We start from the raw sequence: 21,572 nt of genomic DNA, 5'->3' as shown, positions 1-21,572 counted from the left end.
CTTTATTTTTAAGGAACACGAGTAAACCACCAAAGCCATTGGTTCTCGTTATTTGTATTCGATTTTTTTTTAACCATCCAATGAGTACATGGCCAAAAATCAAAATCGTCGATCTACGATTCGTATAAAAACATAAAAACAATGAAAAAAATTCAGTTAAACATGCGTCTATTTCAACTTGTTCTCGAATTATAATCATTTAACTGAATTAGTAATTATAAGTAATTCTACTAAACTGTTTCTATACAATATTTTGATAATTCTTTGTTTTTCTTTAATGGAAGATAAAAAGGTTAATGGTACGTCAATTTCTTGAGTAATCAGTCGCATGAATTATTCGAGAAAGTTTTGTTGGATGTACGTCGTATATGATTTATATTACCCTGTACGTTTCGATCATTGACAAAATCAACAATCTGGCTTACGCCAGATGGTAAAACAATCGATTCGCCAAATGGTCGATTTGCCTTTACGTGACTATAGAATGTAAGAATGATTTAGTAGAAACTCTTTCACACGAAAGTGCACGAGCGAGTACAATGGTTTCTTTCTCGCATTTTGTTTGATTTAGTCACTCGATCTGTACATTCCTTTTTTTTGGTGGGAGGGGAGGGGGGTGTCTCTCATACACTACGTGCGACGACCGATCACCGTTGCATCGCACGCAGTTGATGACGTTATGCTATCCGACGAGTTTACTCCGGTTGTTTAAAAAAAAAACAGTTTCACACAGTCTTGCACAGACAGGCACATGCAATTACACCGTTTTACCAGAGCTACCTGCTCTGGCGGGGAACGTACGAGCGAGTCACCAAACGAAATAATGTGCAAGAAAGAGAAAATTCTACTCGTCCATGTTGTTTCGTCCGAAAGAGGCCTAATGTTGAAGTAAAAGAATGACTATTCCTTGGAATTAAGTCCATTGTTTTTGTATTCTCGATCGATCTAAAGAGAGTTCGATATTAGAATACAACTTGTATATTAAAATTGAAGTCTAAGGCGGGATCTATGATCATCCTGGGGATCACCCCATGCACTTACGTACATATGTAGATTAAATAAAAGAAATTTTTTTCAACAGTAAATACGTAATGAGATCTCAAAACGTATATTTCCATCTAAAATATTTTCTTCACGATTTTTTTTGTATTACTTTTCCTCGATCGAGCAGGCTGAAAGTTTGCTCGAAAACTGAATAAGCGCGCCCCAGTATAAATGTGCAAAATACACTTCCTCGGTTTGCCAGTGGTATCCCTACTACCTACGTTTGCTTCTGGAGAAGGGAGTCGTGTAAGTGACCTTACGGATGGAAGTGAAACCAGTTAACGGCAGATTAATCGTATAATTATTAAATTCTTGAGAATTTTCGATTATTTCGTGTACTTTTATTACCGTAAATGGTATTACTTTCATGCATATTCTGGAAATGTGCCTAACCTTTAACATGAAATATTATTGAACGATTGTATTTTCAATTTATAAACAAAATTACAATTCTTATCGAAGAAACGATAGATTAAGGGTTGTTCATCCTTTATTCGTTGTTTAAATTTTACTCTTCTCTACCTACTATTCGTATTAGCTTCCTAACATTTTATTTCACTCATACTATACGAAAATGAATATAGAATAAAAATGTGTACAAGGTAAATAAGATAATTCATGTTATGGCATAAAATTAATTATCATATTCATATTACATTTATGTATTCGTTCAAGTGTTGTGAATTTTTGTGAAGTAATTTTTATATTATGTATTGTATATACCGTAGTATCATTCAGTCCACATTAAAACTATGGAAATAATTTTATGAAGGCTTATCGGAAACATTTATTACGTTCGATTGCAAGTTTTAATATTCAATTTACTTATCTGTTGTATAAAAAATACTTAATAAAAATACAACATGTACGAATAGCAATTCACATTCACAGAATGTTATACATCATATATTTACTTATTACTGTTCAAAGATATACTTTGAACCGTAGCATCGCATTCAAAATGCGAAAAAGTTATAAATCATTTATGTCTAAATCTTTGCACTTAAGGTTATCTATTGCATTATACTTTACTTTTTCTGTGACTGTTATTGCACCAAATATACTGTTATGCAATTTTTCGTAATTTTCCACTAATTGTACCATTTTGTTATCTAGATCTGTACATTTAAGGCCACTCTCGATCGTTTTGCACTTTTCATTTACACTGTCTTCAGATATTGGAAGCTGCTCTAGTATTTCTAATTCTTCTTTCAATACAGAATTAAAAATAGTTGCCTGTAATGTACGTACAAAATTAGGTCTCCATAAACCGCCCAAATCCTCTAAATTTAAATAAGATTTAATAAACCTGTAAATACATACACTTTTTGCTCTTTGTTGTAAAGCTTCCAAACTCTGTTTCATATTTTCAAATTCTACAGTACTGTACTGTATCCTTTGATGTTTATCTTCTTCTAACAAGACATTACTTGGCACAGCAATGTATTTGTTTACAACATTCTGAACAACAGTATCGATAAACATCAGGCATACATATTAAAAAGAAAATGTGTTTTCACTTAAGCATTAATGTAATTACCTCGATGCTTTTCAAATGCGATGTTGCTCCTTTGCAATATGCCTTTTGTAATTTCTTTTGATTCAACTTAAGTATTTTCACATTTTCAGAGTTCAGTTTGTACGTTTTCTCAATCGTGTCGCACATATTATTAGTAATACCATGAATCCTGTCAAATACTATATTTTTCACTACAAAAAAATAAAAAAAAAAATGCTTTATAATAAAATCATAAATTTATTAAAACTTCGTTAGTATTCGATCGCTTTAAAAATAATAATACTGTTTATATACTGCGTTATTAAAATATTTGCGTGGGAATACAAGAAAGTGGCAAATGAACTGTTCGTATAGCGAAAACAAGTTCAGCTACCTCTTCGAAATATCACTTGTGTGTATTCGTATAAATTTTACGATTTACTCGAGCTCTCGGATAAAAGAAATACACGAGGCGAAAGAAAAGATGCAATTAAAACTGGATACATATATCGGTACAAGGTCAATTTTTATTTGTTTCCCGCTTCGATTCGTGGCGTGAAAGAAGAGAAGAGAAGAGAAGAGAAGTAGCGTTAGCCTTTGTGATTAACTTCGTTCGCAAGGGCCCGGTGAAAGTATTCCAAGCACTGGACGAGTGTGACTCTAGTCATGATTAAATCCACATGATACCAGAGTGCACCCGTCCAACGATTAGAATATACCATTGCGTATAGCGGGAATGTCGTAAAATCTGAAAATCATTCAACCGAAAATCAAAATCGGCGGCGCCTTACTCGTAGCGTACACGGCTCTTGAATGAAAGCCAAACAGCTGCATTTCGTACTCTTCCAGTTTACGTTTCCGTGACTCCGAGGACGCCATATCGTTAAACGGCTTTATATACACGCGAACTGTACGGTAATTTTATGCAAGCACTAAATAATCTTTATACTTCATCGAGGGCAACCCCGTTTCTTCTGATGATCACACCTTGACGTCCGTTGACAAATGAACATGGCGTCTATCTGCTTGCGTACGACAGCGTCCTTTGTCCCTTTGCGTTCGCTAACGCATCCGGATTTCTCCGCGGGATTTGCGGCCGTTTCGAAAGCAACCAATCAGACGCAGCTCTCCTCCAATGGAAATTTTCTGATTCAGTTACACCGGAAAATACTCGCGGTACATTTTATTCGAGTTATTCTATTTCCGCGAATACATCAACAATTAGGACGGCAATATTTTCTTACGATAAGCGAGAAAGTTTCTTTTTTTCGTACACTTGGCAACTCGTATCCCATGTAATTAACAAATTCACCGCGATGTAGTTTCGTGGCTCCGCCACGAGATGACCGTACTGAACGCTGATCGACGAAGTCCAAGTCGCTAATAATAATTCCGTTATCTTCCAAGTCGTATGTAAAATTTAATCATTTTGTTTCGAACATGTCGTTGCAAAACTGAATAATAAATAGTTTGATCCAGCGATATCAGGTGTTAAATAAAAACTGTAACAAGAGTATATACTTGGTGGAACTTCACTGATATACTTGCACAGATAACCGTAAGATACAAAGCAAGGGCTTTGTTTATTATCGCAGAAAGGGAAACGCGCTAGACTGCCGTTCACCTGGCGGATATAAATTTTAAATATTTTTTGATACGTGTTATCAGTACTTCAACATGCAAATATTTCCTTCACTGAAATTCCACTTTCCTCTAAACTTAGTCGCTGCTTGTGCACGTTGTTTTACATCGAGGTAGCAACAGCAGTAATTTCTTATTCGACAAAAGAAGAAGTGAAAGTATTTGAATAACCTTAATGATAGAAAGAATTGTGAGTAAGTTTAGTATAAAAAAAAATACAGAAATAATCATGAAATGTACCTTTCGAGTGACATCATCAAAATTTTTTTCCACAGATATGAATCATTTGGTTGATAAGTCGTGCAACGTAATTGCGAACTATTTTTACATGTTACGCTCACGAGCGTAATAGAAATAGCGATTTTTCTTAGTAAATTAGTCAGATCAGATGAGTAAAATGCTATTGTTACCGCGATAAAAGTGCTTCTCGGAAGGTTAATTTAATCATTCATTGACATTGCCGGTAATACTGATACATATTCGATGAAACGTTTTTCAAATAGCATAGAGATAAATGAATACAGAACAGCGAATGTTCCTCTCCATTCGTTTTATGCACAATGATGAAGTGAATGGATGAATTGAAAGAGGCTGGCGCTCAACGAAAGTAACCTACAAATGCACGGTTCTTACGCGCACAGATACACGTGTGCGGGATTACTTTTCATTAAATTTATCATTTTCAATTGATGTTTGATCGCGGGCTTTTGCAACGTATTCGCTAATCTTAAATTCTATATGCCTGAAATCTACGTGGAACGTATCTGACTAATTAATTTTTCCAGAATGTGGTTTATGCCACAAATCCTCAAACAGCGATTCCCAGAAATCCCGGCGTTTTCATACACTGACTCATACTGTAATTCTACTACCATATTTGTGTTACTAATGCATAGATCTGATATTTTTGTGCTGATGTAAAAAATGTTTTATTGGGGATACAGATTAATGCAAAATTCTTGATAATACTAACGAAATTTTAAGATCGCATTTTCGAGGAATGAAAATAGTATTCCGGAATAAATGAAAAATATGCGAGTTTTTATTCTCTCATTCCAAGGAAAAGAGCCCCCCAAAGCGTGTAGCAGACGTTGAGAAACATTTGAGTGAAAAATCTGGGAATTTGAAAGGGAGTCGATGTAAAAAATGGGCGATGGTAGTATTTTATTAACTGACGGACAGAAATTCGTACTTGGGCAACATTGCGCCGTGAAACGTACACTCGCTTTCGTACGGACGCGCGTTAGTACCAGTTTGATGGTACCGCATACACTGAAAGGGTTCCAGGCGTGTCGGTGTATACGTACAGAAGGGGAGGCGCGTGTCGAGTTTGCCTCTCTGTCTGGTGCGCAACCGGTCGGCGCAGGTCCCCGTAAAAAGCCGGGGGCGCGATTCCGTCGCCGCTCTTCGGATACCACGCGCGTTCGTTCTCTCAGTTTGTATTCGGTATCCACCTCGTATCGGTGGATACGTTCGGTTCTTAATTCAGCCTTAACGACCAATCGTACCGGAGTCGCGAAAAACCGTCCAGTCGCGCGGAGTCGCACGTTAGTCGAGTCGAAGGAAGCGAGGTTCGAGACCGAACGTCGACAGTAGTGCCAATTGTGCCCGGTTTGTTGACAGTGCTTTTTCAAACAAAGACGATACAACATGCCGCCGCTAAGATTTGTTGGTCTATTGGTGATACTATTCGCCGTCCACGGTGAGTACCTTGCCCGATCTCTCGTTTATGGAAAATATCGCGATCCCGGTCGTTCGAAATCGCGTGAAACGATTCGGTTGATCGGTACCAATGCTCGAAGGATCCTTTGATCGACCAGCGTTGTCTGTTACCCGCTGAACGCACTGGCGACGGCCTTTCAAAGATTCAATTAGCAAATTATATTTAGATATAACGCCGTCGAGTCGAGTGCGCGCGCTAGTGTGGGCGATCGAGGAGCGTGCTAGGAAACTTTAAAGCCTCAGGATCGAATCTACTCACGCGATAATTTCGCATGCATCACGAATAACTAACAGTTACCTCACCGTCCGCTCCGTATAAGCAATTGCAACAATAGTTACCATTGTGGGCAGCATCGGCGAGCAAGTCGTAATCGTTGTTGCGGAAGGAACAATTACTGTCTTAAAAAAGCTTAATTACTCTTCCTCGTACGCTAGACCAGCGAGAACCTCATCTATTGTCCTATGAGCTTATAATTGCGTGTAATTTTAATTACAACCATGAATATGTTGCGTTCCTCGGATCGCATTTCATGTAACTATATTGGTTTTGTAAATTGGGTTTTTTTTTTTGGAACATAACAACCCTGTATAGTTCCTTATTTCGCGTAATATGTAATATATATGTCGTACAGTCCATTCAGAGTATATTAATATTTATATGCTCATATTTCGTATTATATACAATTTTTATGTTATATCTCAATGGTATGAGTCATCTTTCGAGCGATGAGTCATTAGTTCGAGGGTTATACATCGTTATTAACAATTGTTTTTAATAATACGTGAAATCATTTTACATAGAAATCAATTTGTATGCGAGAATAATTGTTTCAAGATAGACTGTTTAATTTGACGAACATTTTAGAAATTTCACCGTGAAATAACGCTATCTAAATTATTTTGAAAAAATCGTCCTTAAAAATAGGAGGATCATTCAAAGTAACTATGTATTTTATCTTAATTTTTATTTCAAATTAATCTCTCAATAAGTTTCACTTTTACTTTCAATGAAAATTCTACAGTAGATTGGGACATCGCGTCACGGTTTATGGTTCCATTCAAAATACTTGAAAACGTCACCAGTGACTAAGCACCCTCTTTTATCATAATACATACAATATCAAATTTCGATAACTTCAATTTAAAAATAAATAAATTTTAAAAATATTAAAAAATTTAATCAATACATAAATCGATATGCTGTGTATAATATTCTGTATACACATGCGTTTTCTTATCCACACACCCTAGAAATGCACGAAATCCTCGGTGAAACGATCGTTTGGAGCGTAAACTCAAGAGTCGACGAAAGATCCAAGTTAAATCTTCCTTACGATTGCAAACGCCGTGCACCGAGAAGAACACGAAATATTGATATTTTTGCCCGCCTAATGAACCCTCATTCACGGGACTTGAAGAGCTATTGATGACACGCGGATCCAATCAAGATGCAGAAATCCTCGCGGAATCGTATCGACGCGTTTTCGCTCGCCCGTGCGTCTCCCGTGATTTGTAGCGTTGGATTTATCGTTTCGTCCCAGACCCGGGACTCGCCCAGTAATCGTCGGTTAATTGTTTCATTAACATTCCGCGTAAACTGCATTCCTGTGCATGTTTAACCGTACGCGTTTAACGCTCGATCGGCATGCATTATACGCGTCGAATCCGCGAGAAATCGAGTTTACATACGAGCCGCATAGTTCGCCTCAACGGGGGCACGTCACTCCTCAACAATGCGGCAGAATGTGCCAAATTTTTACGAGCGAAGCAATCCGATACATCCACGAAGACATCTGTTACGCGAGAGCCCCATTAAAACTCCAATTTATATTTATAAATATTCATTCACGATCTCAATAAACTTTCCATCGAATGAGAATCGTCGCGACATTCGTTACCTTCTTTTGAAATAAAAGTTGTTTTCCCCGCACGATGCACTAGGTTTCCAGTATTTCCGAGCAATTAGTAATTTAATAGTTGCACCCGTTGACCTATAAATATTTACGTTCGTTTCGTGCGGCCACCGCGTACGCATTGTTCCGCTCGAGTCCGCAGAGATTAACCGAAAGCGTCCATTTGTTGGCGTCGAGTCTGCTACGGGCGCGGAGCGAGCATCGGTTTACGTTTATAGCGCGTATCGTTCGTAATTACGTATTGTTTAGCATAAGTCCCGGGGAGAGATCCACCCGGGCAGATCCATTTCTTGCATGGCTGGTCCAGCTGTTGGCGAATTCCATTGAGAAGAGGAGGAGTAAGGGAGGTGGAGAGCTCTCAGCTCGGAGGGCTCGTATCGCGAAACAGGCTGGTTCACAAAGAACCGGTGGCAGTGGTTGGCAGGAGACTGCTTGAATGGTCCCGAAAATAAGATAAACGAAAGTAACGGTGAGAGGGTGGGTGGGAAGGGACGCGCCAGGTGAACAGAAGTTTCAGGTAGGAGAATGACCGGGGGCAGATGGTCCGTGGAACGAGAGGAGCCTGGACGGCCCGTGTCCAGCATGGCATTCACAGATTTTTGGTAACTCGGTTGGTAAAGGCGCTCGTCCCGAGGGAGGGGGGATGTTCCATTTTTCCCCTAATAATAGGAGCGGCTTCTTCTTATCCCTAATGCCACCGCCGAAGCCCCGACTCGTTTCTCCGGTACGTGACGAAGATTCCAAGTAGAAACCAAAGACCGAGGAATGCCACGAATCCGTGGAGGGGTTAAACGCGGGCGTCGGAGGCAACAATCCTGCTCTCGTTTCCTCCATTGTTTCGTGTTCACGGAAACGGTACCGCGTGCGTATCTCGCGGGGGGGGAAATTCTTTGATAAAATCACGGTTCAATGGTCTGGCTCGATAAGCCGCGATAACGATAGGTTTTAAACAGTGTTTACGTGCGTAGCGAGATGCATCCGCAGGTAAAGAGTGGTTCATGAAATGCACTCGGAGGAGGAAGTCGAGGCAAACGTGAGCTAGGAAGAATCCATCAACATAGATGACGCGATCGTCACATGACTGTCGCTGCGACTGGTGACCAAAAAAGTACCCGGAGATTTAAGAGAAAAAAATAATAAATGCAAATAAATTAAAATGTCCAATTTTTATCCAATTCCATATCGAATCAATTGGTAAAACAGTAAAAGGTGTTGTAGTAAAAGAAATGCAGAGGGCGTAAATTTACGCTTTTCGTATACAGGGTGTTCGGCCACCCCTGGGAAAAATTTTAATGGGGTATTCTAGAGGCCAAAATACGACGAAAATCAAGAATACTCATTTGTTCATGGAGGCTTCGTTAAAAAGTTATTAACGTTTAAAGTTCCACCCATACTGAATTTTTTTCTCGAAACTCGTTAGGAATTCGGGGGTAGGTCTATTCACCAAAAATTATTATAATTGACCCCCGCAACCGAAAATAATTTTTCCAGAACGATTTGAAATCTTTTAATTTTGTCGAAAAATTTTACACATTTTCGAATTTTTTTTTCTCAAATGGGTAAAATTTTTAGGGTATGTCTAAGGACCAAAAATGATTGTAATTGATCCCCGCACCCGACAAAAATTTTTCCAAAACGATTTGAAATCTTTTAATTTGGTCGATAAATTTTACACCTTCCCGAATTTTTTTGTCGCAAGTGGGTAGGATTTCAAGGGTATGTCTAAGGACCAAAAATGATTGTAATTTACCCCCGCAACTGTAAATAATTTTTCCAGAACGATTTGAAATTTTTTTTTCGTCGTAAAATTTAGGCACCTACGATTTTTCTTAAAAATTCGTTTTTGGTTTTTAATAATTTTGTTTGACCCCCTACAGAAAAGTTGTCTAATACTTTTTTGTAGGTAACCATGGGCTTTATTTCAGAAAAAAGTTTCAATGAAATATATTCACTATTGTAGGCCTTATAAACATTTGAAAATTGGACCATTTTTATGGGGTTTTTCTTATTTTGCGGTGTCAAAGAATAACTTTTCGAATATTTTTGGAATTTTCACATATTCTTCCAATCCGTTCAGAAGTTATGACATTTTAAAGATACGCATGAAATTACAGGGAAGCATTTCTGGCCTCACGTTAGATTTTCGGTAAGGAATTTTTTTCTCGAAAGTGCCTAGGATTTCGGGGGTATGTCTATTCACTAAAAATGATTGTAATTGACCCTTGCAACTAAAAATATTTTTTTTAGAACGATTTGAAATTTTTTAATTTAATTGTTAATAACTTTTTAACGAAGCTTCAGTCAAGAAATTGATATTCTTGATTTTCGTCTTATTTTGGCGCCTAGAATCTCCCATTAAAATTTTTCCCACGGTTGGCCGAACACTCTGTATATTGATGGATACGTCAGGGCGTATATTTACGTCTTTCGTGTATATTGATAGACTTGTGAAAACGTATACGCCTTTAGCAGTCAAAGGGTTAATTATTTTCGATACCGTACACACATCGTATGTTTTGCAATAATTTAACTATAAGAATATTACGTCTTCTTTCCATTCTGAAAATGAGTCATCTTCTTAGTCACGCGTACGGAAACGAGCTTTTCGCGTGCCTTATAAATAACTATTAACAATCCGCAAACGGATTCTCTTTGCATCTTATTATCGACTCGATTCCTAGTACAGCATCTGAATCGACGAAAGGGAAGGAATTTGTTAAAACGTCTGGAGGATCCTCGAGATTCTCCGACACGATCATTAGCAGCTTAAGGGCTCCATTTATCGCGAGGCTGTGAATCAGTCGGCGGTCGGAGATTCAATGGAACTTGCGTGCTCGTTCGCCGGGACGCGTTTTAAAGTTTATCGTGGCGAATTTTATCAGTCCCCGCCGCTTTTGACCTGGAAAAAAATGATTAAAATTGATGCACCGATTACGACGCGACCAAGTACATATTTCTGTTCTTCTTTCCTCGGCGACTCGTGTCCGTTTATTATAATTCGTAGCTCCTAACGGCAGTCGTGGAACACCGCGCGAGGCTGTTGCGCAACGTGTTGTCGGGGTGTTACAAGGACCCGTCGTTTCCCCTTGAATTACACGTTTCACCTCTCGAGGCGTGACAGAATCGAAAGCGAAGAATTAATGCAAATTTTACACGCCAACGTGATATGACAGCTCGATGAAGCGTCGAGGCGACGTTTTCTTCCTGGTCGCGAGCGGGTTCCGTGATTCTTGGATCCCCGAGAGCCGCGCGTGCGCGCAACAGGTGCAATTTCATAATTCAAGATGATCCGCGCGGGTTTATTTCGCCGCGTTCCACGTACCCCGATAACGTCCGCTCGCGAGGAAAACGTACGCTTCTATCGTTCCCGTTCCACGCTGTACGCAATCTGTTGCAATTAACGATAAGCGAGCGTTTCGGTTTCAAGGGAGTACTGAATAGTAAACTATAAATACTGTGCCCATTAGGTCCCTGGTATCTTTCGAAGGCCTGTACAGCGTTTAGGTTTGCGCGTATCCAAGGATTCCCCCTCGAGTAATCAGGCCAACCGATGGGCGTTATTATTTGTTTGCTTAATCGATGACGTAACTTCTGATAATCATTTGTTTCCTTAACGATCGTTTCAAGATTATTCCTCGAACGTGTATATTGTTGCTGTCCGCGAGGGAAACATCGCGTGCCGACGCACGAATTACGCAAGTCCACGCACGCTCGTCTCGATCGCCGAGAGGCAGAAGAAAACACTGGATTTACGATGTATATTCGCGAAGAAAGACCAACAATCAACGTTACAATGAACACCGAAGAAAAGATTAACACGTTGCTCAAACTTTCCGACAACTTTTGCCGATGTATCGATTCTGATTGCCTGAAACGCGTTGCAAATGGCGTCCCTCGACTCTGCCACGCTCGAAGGGCCACGCTCTCGTACACCCAAAGAAAGAAATCATACGGATTCAAGTCAGGGGGGCTAGAAGACCATTCCATAGCGCTAGAGTAATGGTTCTGGTAGCCCAACGCAATCACATTACTGCCAAATTGATGATTAATAGCTTCCGGAAACCTTTCGTATCCTGCACGGGGGGCCCGCCATCTTGAATAAACCAATCGTTTGGAGTTTCTAAGCTTTCAAGCAGGTTTTAGAAGATGATTATTACTTTCAATCGACTCAATAGCGTCGTCTACTCCAGTTTCTAATTAACTCTTTGGGTGCACTCTGGGATTAAGTGTCCTACCTCGAAATATTGCAATAGCTACATGAGCATAGGTTTATATTTCGTCTTATTTACGTAAAGCAGTTGGTAATATCTTCAACAAATGTTACAATTCACTTCAACATGCCAATACAGGTTCATCAATTGTTACAAGTGGAAGGTTTATCACTATTTTTTTTTTTATGTTTTTACATTATGTGATGCCTTCCTTTATTAATAAAAATATACCAATTTTGTTCAATTTAAAACGCAATAAAATTTCTATGCAACATGAGTCTGCCTAACCCTGTGCCACAAAGAGTTAGAACGGTATCCTTGAACTTCTAGCCCATACATTTTAAGTTTCCACTATTATATCGTCCACGCGTGTCCTTTAAATCTTCTTCTCGATTTAATCGCGCGGTTTGAACACACGATCATCGGAAATTAACGAGGCCAGTGGCGTGCGTGTAAGTAGCGCACGGATACTTATCAAAGGTTACGTCACGTGCATCCCGGTTTATCCGAGTAATTAACTAATTGAGCTTCATTGGCGGTGGTGGGGGGTCGAGGTGGCGCACAGAGGAGGTCAGCCCGCATGAGAAAACTGCTTTCGGGGGCGTTCGTCCACCTTTTGAGGAAGAGATCTCGCCGAGTTTCTCAGAATTTCCCAAGGAACACCGAAGCCAGTATTAATCGGTATACCTGCATCGCCCACTCGCGTCGACGAAAGAAATGCGATACCTTCGACGCCAGATTGTCGTACCTTTTTTCCACGGAAAAAGGTTTCGTGATTTCAGCTGGCTGAACGAGATTTTCGAGGGAAGGAATTCTTCGGCGTCCCCGGAACCGCGACGCTCCGCCATTGTTTGATCGAAATTTTCATTCTCAGCCACCCACGTCGGAACCTTTCAGAATCTTTCAGCGCCACCGGGACAAAATTAATTGTGTAATTTGTTGCTGGATTAATACTCGTGAAATTTTTATAAGAGGGGAACTTTTTCCATATATTCCGTTGAAACAGTGAAATTTGTAATAAAAGTTCTCCCGTTTGTAGGATCCTACGCGAACGGATAAAAGTCCCGGATCGAGTGAAATTCGTAAGAAATGAAAATAAGAGTCGTTGCAAATCGAGTCCCGTTGTTCGAATGGAATCTCACATTTTTCCTCCGCACGCGAAACGTATAATTTACGAGTTATTCAAGATGAGCTGGGTGCCCCGTGTAGTCCGAGATTTATTATAACGGTAGTTATATTGTTCACCCCATCGAGATTCATGAATTCTAATGAAGCTATTTTTATGGTACATCTCGCCTCGGGGATTAATTTTTACAACACCGCGGCGAAAGGCTGTGGACACACCGCACGTGACTGACATGATAGTCGAGACAATGTGCTAACAGAATTCATAAAAAAGGAGGAAATGTATTCTACGTGGCAGACACGGATACGCGAAACGTTTGCTTCTGCCGTGCAACTGCTTAATTGCAGGCACGAATTACAGGCTGAGCAATTTTGAATCGGAAGAATTATGACTGTAACGGGGAAAAAACTTGCAAGAATTGCAGGAACGTATCCGACAATGCACGCAATGCAATTAGAAATCAGTTGGGTGTGTTCGAACGTGCTAAGTAATTCTGTATCTCGAAATAGCTACATCCGCGAAACAAAAGGTTCACGAACTTCGTGTTTATCGAAGCTTCTTCTTATTTCTGAGGTGCAACACGTCTCTGTACATTTTGCAACGTCGCTTCTGAATTCACTTTACAAGATCGACGAACAAACTTCGGTTTAAAATTATCAAACAGAATATTTATTACCAGAAGAGGATACTTGACTTTCGAATAAAAGAAAACTTATAGAAATCTTTAAAAAAAAAATGCAGATGGCTTCTTATAGTTTACTTGTGTAATCGTTTCTTGTCAATACCAGAAATCGGTTATCGAACAGATATCGCGCGGAAAACTCCGCGAAGAGAAAGGTCCGTACAGTGAGATAGCATGATTTACGTGGCATAAATTGCAAAACGAATGTTTAGAATATTTGTCGATGTTTATACTTGTCCCCGTGACGCTGTGCTATCGAAACTAAAAATAAAGTTGGTATTAGCTACGTCCGTTTGTTTCACGGAAATATTCAACGGATTCTAAATATAAATGGACGTCAAAACTTCGCAGTTTCACAAACAAACAATTCATTCGCACGAACCATATTCAGTATGTGTATGTTATAATTACATTTATTTTCCAAGTAAAGTTGTTTACTTCAAAAAGTGAGAATTTTGAAGTTTCTTTCCAAATATAATATAAATTTTTTTAGCTCGCATATTTTACGGGGAATATTTTCGTTCGTCCAGTCAACGTTTTCGTTATTTTTCCCCGAAGTTATGATCGATATTCTTTTTTTTTTTTCGTTGCGCAACGAGATCGTCGCAAACGTTGGCTTCCGTGCGTACATACGCGGCCACGCTTTTTCCAGCGTCGTGAATAGAACGCGATAACACCGTTCTTGTAACTACATATTTACATAAGAATCTTATCTCCACGCTCGTTAAATGCGTTCTTAAGTATGTTGAGCTTCAGCGACAAAATTAGCGAATGATTAATCCGCGATTGCAACTTCAAAGCGACTCGATTCATCGAAAGAGAGGAACGCCTGAAAAGAAACGATTCAAGAGACATCCCTGTTTCGAAACCAGATAACCGAGAGACAATCTTTTTCCTATTATTGCCCTTGACTTGTTGCCCAAAACACTCCGATAATGCGAGTCTTGTGAAATTTCCGCTACATTGTGCAACGTACGTGTAATTTCTGGTACACATGTGCTCGTAAATAAGCAACGAACATTGTTACAAACAAAATGGAGGATTCAAACGGAGTGCATCATTCGCGAAACAGAGTAAAATGTAGTCGAAGAAATTTAGGGCATTCTTTGATATTCTAAATAAGCAACGAACATTGTTACAAACAAACAAAATGGAGGATTCGAAAAGAGTGAATCGTTCGCGAAACAGAGTAAAATGTTCAGTCAATTTTTATTCTCCTTTCCATGAAAATAGACTCAATATCAATTTAGGGCATTCTTTGATATTCTAAATAAGCAACGAACATTGTTACAAACAAACAAAATGGAGGATTCGAAAGGGGTGAATCATTCGCGAAACAGAGTAAAATGTTCAGTCAATTTTTATTCTCCTTTCCACGAAAATAGACTCAATATCAATTTAGGGCATTCTTTGATATTCTAAATAAGCAACGAACATTGTTACAAACAAACAAAATGGAGGATTCGAACGGAGTGAATTATTCGCGAAACAGAGTAAAATGTTCAGTCAATTTTTATTCTCCTTTTCATGAAAATAGACTCAATATCAATTTAGGGCATTCTTTGATGTTATAAAAACTATAGAACCTTAAAATTTGTGAAAAACCTTACGTTTTCCTTAAAAAAAATGACCTATTTTTCTGTGATGGCGATCGTGCCAATATCGTGCAATTTCTCGTTAATCGCCTGCGATCAAAGATGGCGGAGCGTGCATTTTCTCACGAAACGCGGTTGTTCCACGGTCCACGTTGACGGATGTCGATGATCTCCGCGTTTATTCCGGGCAGAACCGCGCCGCAGCGTGGCCCGAGACACGATTTCGGCGTTCCCAATTCGTATTTAGGCCGAGGCGGTGGGTCCGCGCCTCGTAATTCTTCGTCTCGATCCGAGAGATCTCGAAGGAGAAGAAGAAGAAGAAGGAGGCCTTTCCATCCTTTCTTTTTATTTATCGTCGAATGCCTCTCGCCTCTCCGTTGCTCGCGAGCTCGAAATTTGAACAGCTGCGGCTCCGAACTCTCGGAACAGACGATCCTCGTATCTACGGAACGTCGTTTCTCGCAACGAGTATCTAAATTGTCAAATTACATTAATACTCGTGGCGTTTTATGCGAACCGTTCGCCGAGGGCTTCGTAAAACCACGTCGCCCCGGAGCCTGCTTTGCGAACAAAACGTATTTATTATCATTCCTAAGCAGATTCGTTCGAACTGCAAAGGGAGACGAAACCGAGGGCCATTAACGTCCTATCCAGCCGCTGTCCTGAAATTTTAATAGGCCACACCTGTTGAGAAGGCCTCTGACGGGAGATTTACGAGTGTTGTTTGCAAAAAAAAATGGAAAATATATACACAGTGATTTTTGAAACGTGAAGTAATAATACAGTGATCAAATAGTGGCGCCTAATCGTCGATAATTCTCAAGCACTCTGTCTTAAACAATCGCTAAACGCGTACAGATAAACCATGCTATCCGAAATAGAAAATGTTTACTATGAAAGCATCGACACGATAACTCGTTTTACCTTTATTTTTTTCTGCTCGAGAACTTCGTCAAACATAGCACACAGGAGCAAGATAACGGCAGAGAAAGCAAGAACAAAGGTTCGTCGTACTGATATTTCGCAGGTTCGATCGACGTGTTTTGCTCGGTCTAGTTAGCGTTACGAGCCAGTAAAGTTTTGAAATATCCTTCGAAAACACCCTCTGCATATATGACGCGATCGGGCCGCGGTGTAAATGAAAAACGAGACGGAGAGCGTGCAAATAAACTCGATGGCGTGTGCGTCCGTACGGGCGCAGCGATGACGTAGCCCGCGAAATTATGTAACAGAAATCGAGGAAATTTAACCGCGCGCCGTGTTGTGACAACACGGAAGATACGACCCATAAAGATCTCGGTCGCCAGCGCCGCGTGAAAAATCACGATCTATCGAGTAATTTTCCGATCGAACCGCTGTTTTCAATGTCAGCAAACCGCTGGAAATATTCCCCGATCGTTTCGACGATCTACGCTGGAGTATTCAGGTCGCGTGCAACGCACGACCGGCTATAGTAAACGCCCACGATAATTTTGATTTCTGGTAATCCGACTCCATTAATAAACCGCCCACCAGACACCATCGGTTCGGGGCCCCGGGGAACTTATCTCGACCGTTTCGGGATATTTTTAGTTCGCGTTACTCTTCGTTCATGCGTGCCCGTTAAACCATCGACGTGTGCTTTACGCGTGGTGCACATATGCGAACGGAATCACCCTCGTCGTTGTTCTCTTTCCTGTCTATCCTAGACCAGTACGCGCGCGTGTACTCGAGCGAACATAATATCTTATAAATAGGGATTAGCTAATGGTATGCGAAAGTGTGATGCAACTTTTATTTTGATTTCTCGTTCGCTCGACACGGGACAATAATCGAATATGAAAGTATAACGGAGCAGTTCCCGTTCGATCGATCTGGAGAAACTTGGTAAATCAATTCTTAAAAGATCTAGTCCTATGCTTCGAGAAAAATCTCAATCACCGTGGTATTTTGTTGAACGATGCGTCGACTTCAACAAAGATGACACCTTTGTGATTAGTCACCAACCTTCGAGAAGGCGTCAGTGTTTTATTTATGAGACCCAATCTAGACACCGAATCAGTAATACAGTGTGTTAGGAAATGATAGGTTCAGTCATACATATGATTAGACTGCGGATGTTTATGCATTTATGGGAAATTTTAATTTTCAAAAAACTACAGAATTTAGTTAATATGCAAGAATATAAGAAATACTTAAAGTAAGGTACGAATTATTATATCTAGGGGTTGAGACAACCCTCTACAAAGCTCCAATTTCATTAATTTTATTAATAAAAATATCAATTTGCATGAAGATCCGCAGTCTACTTATGATAATAATTTAGAAAGAAGTGCATGAATCAGTTTTCAAATTTTCAGGATTTTTAGCTTTTATATTAACAAACTGTTCTGCTAAACATTATATGGAAATAACGGTTCAAAAAGTTTTTAACCGTTAATAAATGATAAGTTCACTTGCTAAAAGGACGATTAAACGATTTGTTAATGTACCAAAATTTAATACATCACAATATTTTTTCGTTACAATGCATTCATTGTGAATTTGGCTGCTTGACACCCGTCATTTTGTTTGCGTGTCGTTTGTTACGTATCCTGGTTACAAAGGAAACAAACAGTAAACAATTTCTCATGAATCTTCCCATGCATTTACAGTGTAAAAGATATGTATCAAAGTATCGAAGTATTGAGTTATTAAGGTGTTGAAGCATTTTTTTAAAAATGGCCAGGGGTAAAAATTATGATATTCTTATGTTACATCATTTTGAAATCTTACTCCAAAACGAAATTTAGCAATCAGATTTGTCAATACAAGGACCTTATATCTTGAAAGTTTGAGAGCAGTTGATACATTTCTCTATAAGTTACGATAATAAATGTGAGTGAACTTATCATTTCCTAACACACTGTATTTATGCAAATACATTTACCATCATTTGCCTTATTCCTTCCCCAAATCGCGTCTACGTTTGTACTTTTAGGGTTTTAAGACATTTGTCAGCGTTTTTTTAACCGCGTTATTTTTCTCTAACGTATCCACGATTGCAAATGGCGGCTTTTTACCCCCGGGGCGTTCACACAGATTCCAACGAATCGAACTGGTTTGGCTCAAGTAGGATTATCGGTCGCAGCGAAAGTTGTCCAAATATTTTTCCCCGTTGATTTACGTCGCCGCCTATGATCGTTTGTAATGAGTCACCCCGTAGTCCCGGGCGCGTTGGGTCGAACAAAAAGGATGATTTGTGGCGCGAAACGCGTCTCGACTCCGTCGCGTTAGGATTCAACGAGCACGGGGGCACCGTCTGGCAACGAGCTTTTGCAACCCACGCGAGCACGTCCGACTCCTATAATAGACAGCGACTTCGATCCCGTTATTCGGTAAAGGCGAAACTTTTACCATCCGGATGGAGCGGCGATTCAGCGATCGATCATTCGGTGCACGCGGGTTCGCGCATTCGAACCTGTTGCGCTCGCTGGTTGTTGCTTCGAAGAGGTTCGATATCTTCGCGGTTAGACGTCGCATTCCGCGTTTAATTAGTAAGTAGTAAGCGGCTGATTAAATTCTGTCGAGCGCCTAAACTGTACGGACACATGGCAGAGGCGATCGAGAGGGACTCTGCAATTGATCGTACCCGGGGATCGAGCGTTCAAGGCGAAACAAAGGTTAAATCGGTTGTTCGCGATATCGGTCGGTTTACGTTTCATCTTCGGCGTTCGTTTGCTTCAAAGACGCTATCGTGCTCCAAAGGCAGCGCGAGCTTCGTTATCTGCTATTTATCTGGGTATTTAAAAATAATCATATAGGACACACGAGTTTAATATTCAAAATTACGTATTCGATATCTGCCCCAATTTTGAAGCTGTCTAGCTTCTAGGTTCGTCTGAACGAATATAAATTTTGCAGTTTAAATTCACCATTTTGTTTCGAAATATAGGATCTTGTTTTTTCTATTCTTTTAATTCGTTCCTGAAGAGAACACATATGGTCTCCAATGGTAAAATATCGAAACAAAGATGCTTTATGCATTGTGCTCCATCAGCTAAAAGGATGCACATTACTGTTGATATAACTTAATCGCATCGCAGTCAAAACAGTTAGATAATTGATCGCCGGAAGCGATATGCTCGTAAAACGATCAAACTGAATGTGTACTTTGGGTTTCCTTGAGATAGAGAAGTTTGTAAACTTTTCGTGCGATGAATATTTACGATATGCAGATTTATGTTTCTTATATGCTACGCAAGTATTATTATAGTATAATAATCAATGGAAATTGCAAACAAACATTAAGGAAAATATATATTCTATGGTCTCATCATCCACAGAGTACAATTGCACACAAATATAGTCAAGCAAACTTAATTGTAAAAAATTGCAATTTTCAAGTATTGTATCCACAGAATGTATATGTTGAAGCATTTATTCGTGCGTCGAGAATCGTATGCAATGGTTTGCGAACGATACAAAAGGACCATTGCACAAGAGTTATCAATGGCGCCCGAAGGCTGTCCCCCGGAGACTTGTACACCGGAATATATGATCTCATTAGGCCATATTTCTTCGCGCCAGTAATTATTAAAATTTTATAAGACGCGTTAACGATCTATGTTATCGGTGCACGCCGCGTTGCGTGTAAATTTTACGGTTGATAATTATCGGGATCAGGAATTCGATTGCACAATGGTCTTGACACCGCGTGCCGAAAGCTATTACGCTTCGTTGGAGCGACCGTGCACGAGCTTTCCATTTTTTCTTTCTTTTTTTTGGTGCATTACACTCCATTGAACCTTATAATCTATTCACATCGGAAGATTCGAGCAGATCGTATACAAAACGGACGTTGACAAATTCATTCTTTCCGCGGCACAAAAGGCTCGCTCGTCGCGGGCCGCCTTCCAATAACTCAGAATGATCTATCTTCCGTTCCATACACGGCCCCGTTCGACAAGAATGGGTTACCCGATAGGCATCGCGAGGGAACGGAAGGAGCGTTTATTATAATTGTAACGCTAATCAAATTACAGCCTGTTTATCGAGAGTCTTCTATTCTGGTAAAGATGGTTTGGTGGAGGTCGGGTCGATTCTGACCCACCCACACGTCAAAGGGACTGTATTTTTTGTCCTCGTGATACAGCAATAATTTTATCATCGGAACGTAGTTAACGATATTTATTTATAAGCAGTCGAATGCTTTTAAATAATACAGCGCGACGATAATGCTATCGTTCTCTAATTTCGGGTTGGAAACTTTCCTAAGCGAATTATCTGTAATTGCATTCCAACTCGTGAAATGAATACGTCGTTTAATAATCATCAACTCACGTTGGATATTTTCTATTTCTATTAATAAAATATCCTATAATTTTACTCGATTCGCTTATTGATAATTACTTCTCATCTTAACCATATTCATTATCGATAGAACCGGTTGGAATCGGTTACATATACACAGCTTTTAATAAGAAGGCTTTATAACGAATTAATTTCTCGATAAAAGTTTTAACACGTATTTAAATAGTAACGTGACCCAATTTCCCCCCCCTAGTTTGTATCGTGCACTTCTGCAGCGTGTTGGAAGAGTCTTACGTATCGTAATTATTCCAAACGGAACACTTCTTCTTTCTTTCGAACGAAATGGGAGCTTCGACTCCATTCGAGACACGCGTGAGTCCCGAGAGACAGAATCAAAGGGAACGAAGGAGGGGAGGGGAAAAAGGGATCATACGATTCATAAGGCGCATCGTTGTTCCGTTCCAGCACGATTTTCACCGCGAGAGAACGGAATGCCAGTCACCGGTGAAGTCGTTGGACTACTAATGATCCGTCTCTTGGTCTTCCTCCTCTATTTCCGTTCCCTTTCTTCTTCGTCCAGAATTCAAATGCCGCGTTCTCATTCTAATTACGAGAACCGGGTAAGCGGACCGACGTCGACCTCGCCCCGGATGGCCTCTGCTGTCTGTTGACCAGGTCGACCATGATTCAACCGAGTTTCTCTGAATGCGACAGATACTTCAGGGTTTAACGACACCCGGGACCAGTTATTGAGGAATGCCGTGATTAGAGACGCTCGAGAATTTGGGAAAAGGTAGGAGGCGAGCTTCGTTCGTTTAAAACGTTCGAGACCCGGATAACTGAAACCATATTTATCATTCAACCATTGG

General features: G+C 40.0%; 2 protein-coding genes across 2 annotated transcripts in view; one reads left to right on the top strand and one right to left on the bottom strand.

The window, feature by feature from the left end:
• Positions 1 to 1,725: 1,725 nt before the first annotated feature.
• LOC122397835 (protein MIS12 homolog) lies at positions 1,726 to 3,539 on the bottom strand. The gene is made up of 4 exons (XM_043397274.1): positions 3,334 to 3,539; positions 2,585 to 2,754; positions 2,368 to 2,505; positions 1,726 to 2,280 (listed from the first exon to the last, which is right to left on the bottom strand). The coding sequence occupies exons 1-4, from the start codon at positions 3,419 to 3,421 to the stop codon at positions 2,017 to 2,019; spliced, it is 660 nt and encodes a 219-aa protein (XP_043253209.1). The 5' UTR covers positions 3,422 to 3,539; the 3' UTR covers positions 1,726 to 2,016.
• A 2,057-nt stretch (positions 3,540 to 5,596) lies between these two features.
• Positions 5,597 to 21,572, top strand: part of LOC122397854 (opioid-binding protein/cell adhesion molecule homolog) — a 76,068-nt gene continuing 60,092 nt past the window's right edge. The window contains exon 1 of the mRNA XM_043397304.1: positions 5,597 to 5,885. Within this exon, the coding sequence (XP_043253239.1) occupies positions 5,834 to 5,885 (52 nt within the window). The 5' untranslated portion in view covers positions 5,597 to 5,833. The remainder of the gene's footprint in view (positions 5,886 to 21,572) is intronic.

The sequence above is a fragment of the Colletes gigas genome, unplaced genomic scaffold (assembly GCF_013123115.1).
Source record: "Colletes gigas isolate AHSC1104 unplaced genomic scaffold, ASM1312311v1 Colletes_gigas_Sc00010, whole genome shotgun sequence".
Taxonomy (NCBI): domain Eukaryota; kingdom Metazoa; phylum Arthropoda; class Insecta; order Hymenoptera; family Colletidae; genus Colletes; species Colletes gigas.
Note: the sequence above shows the minus strand (reverse complement) of the source record. Positions and strands in the feature narration are given on the sequence as shown.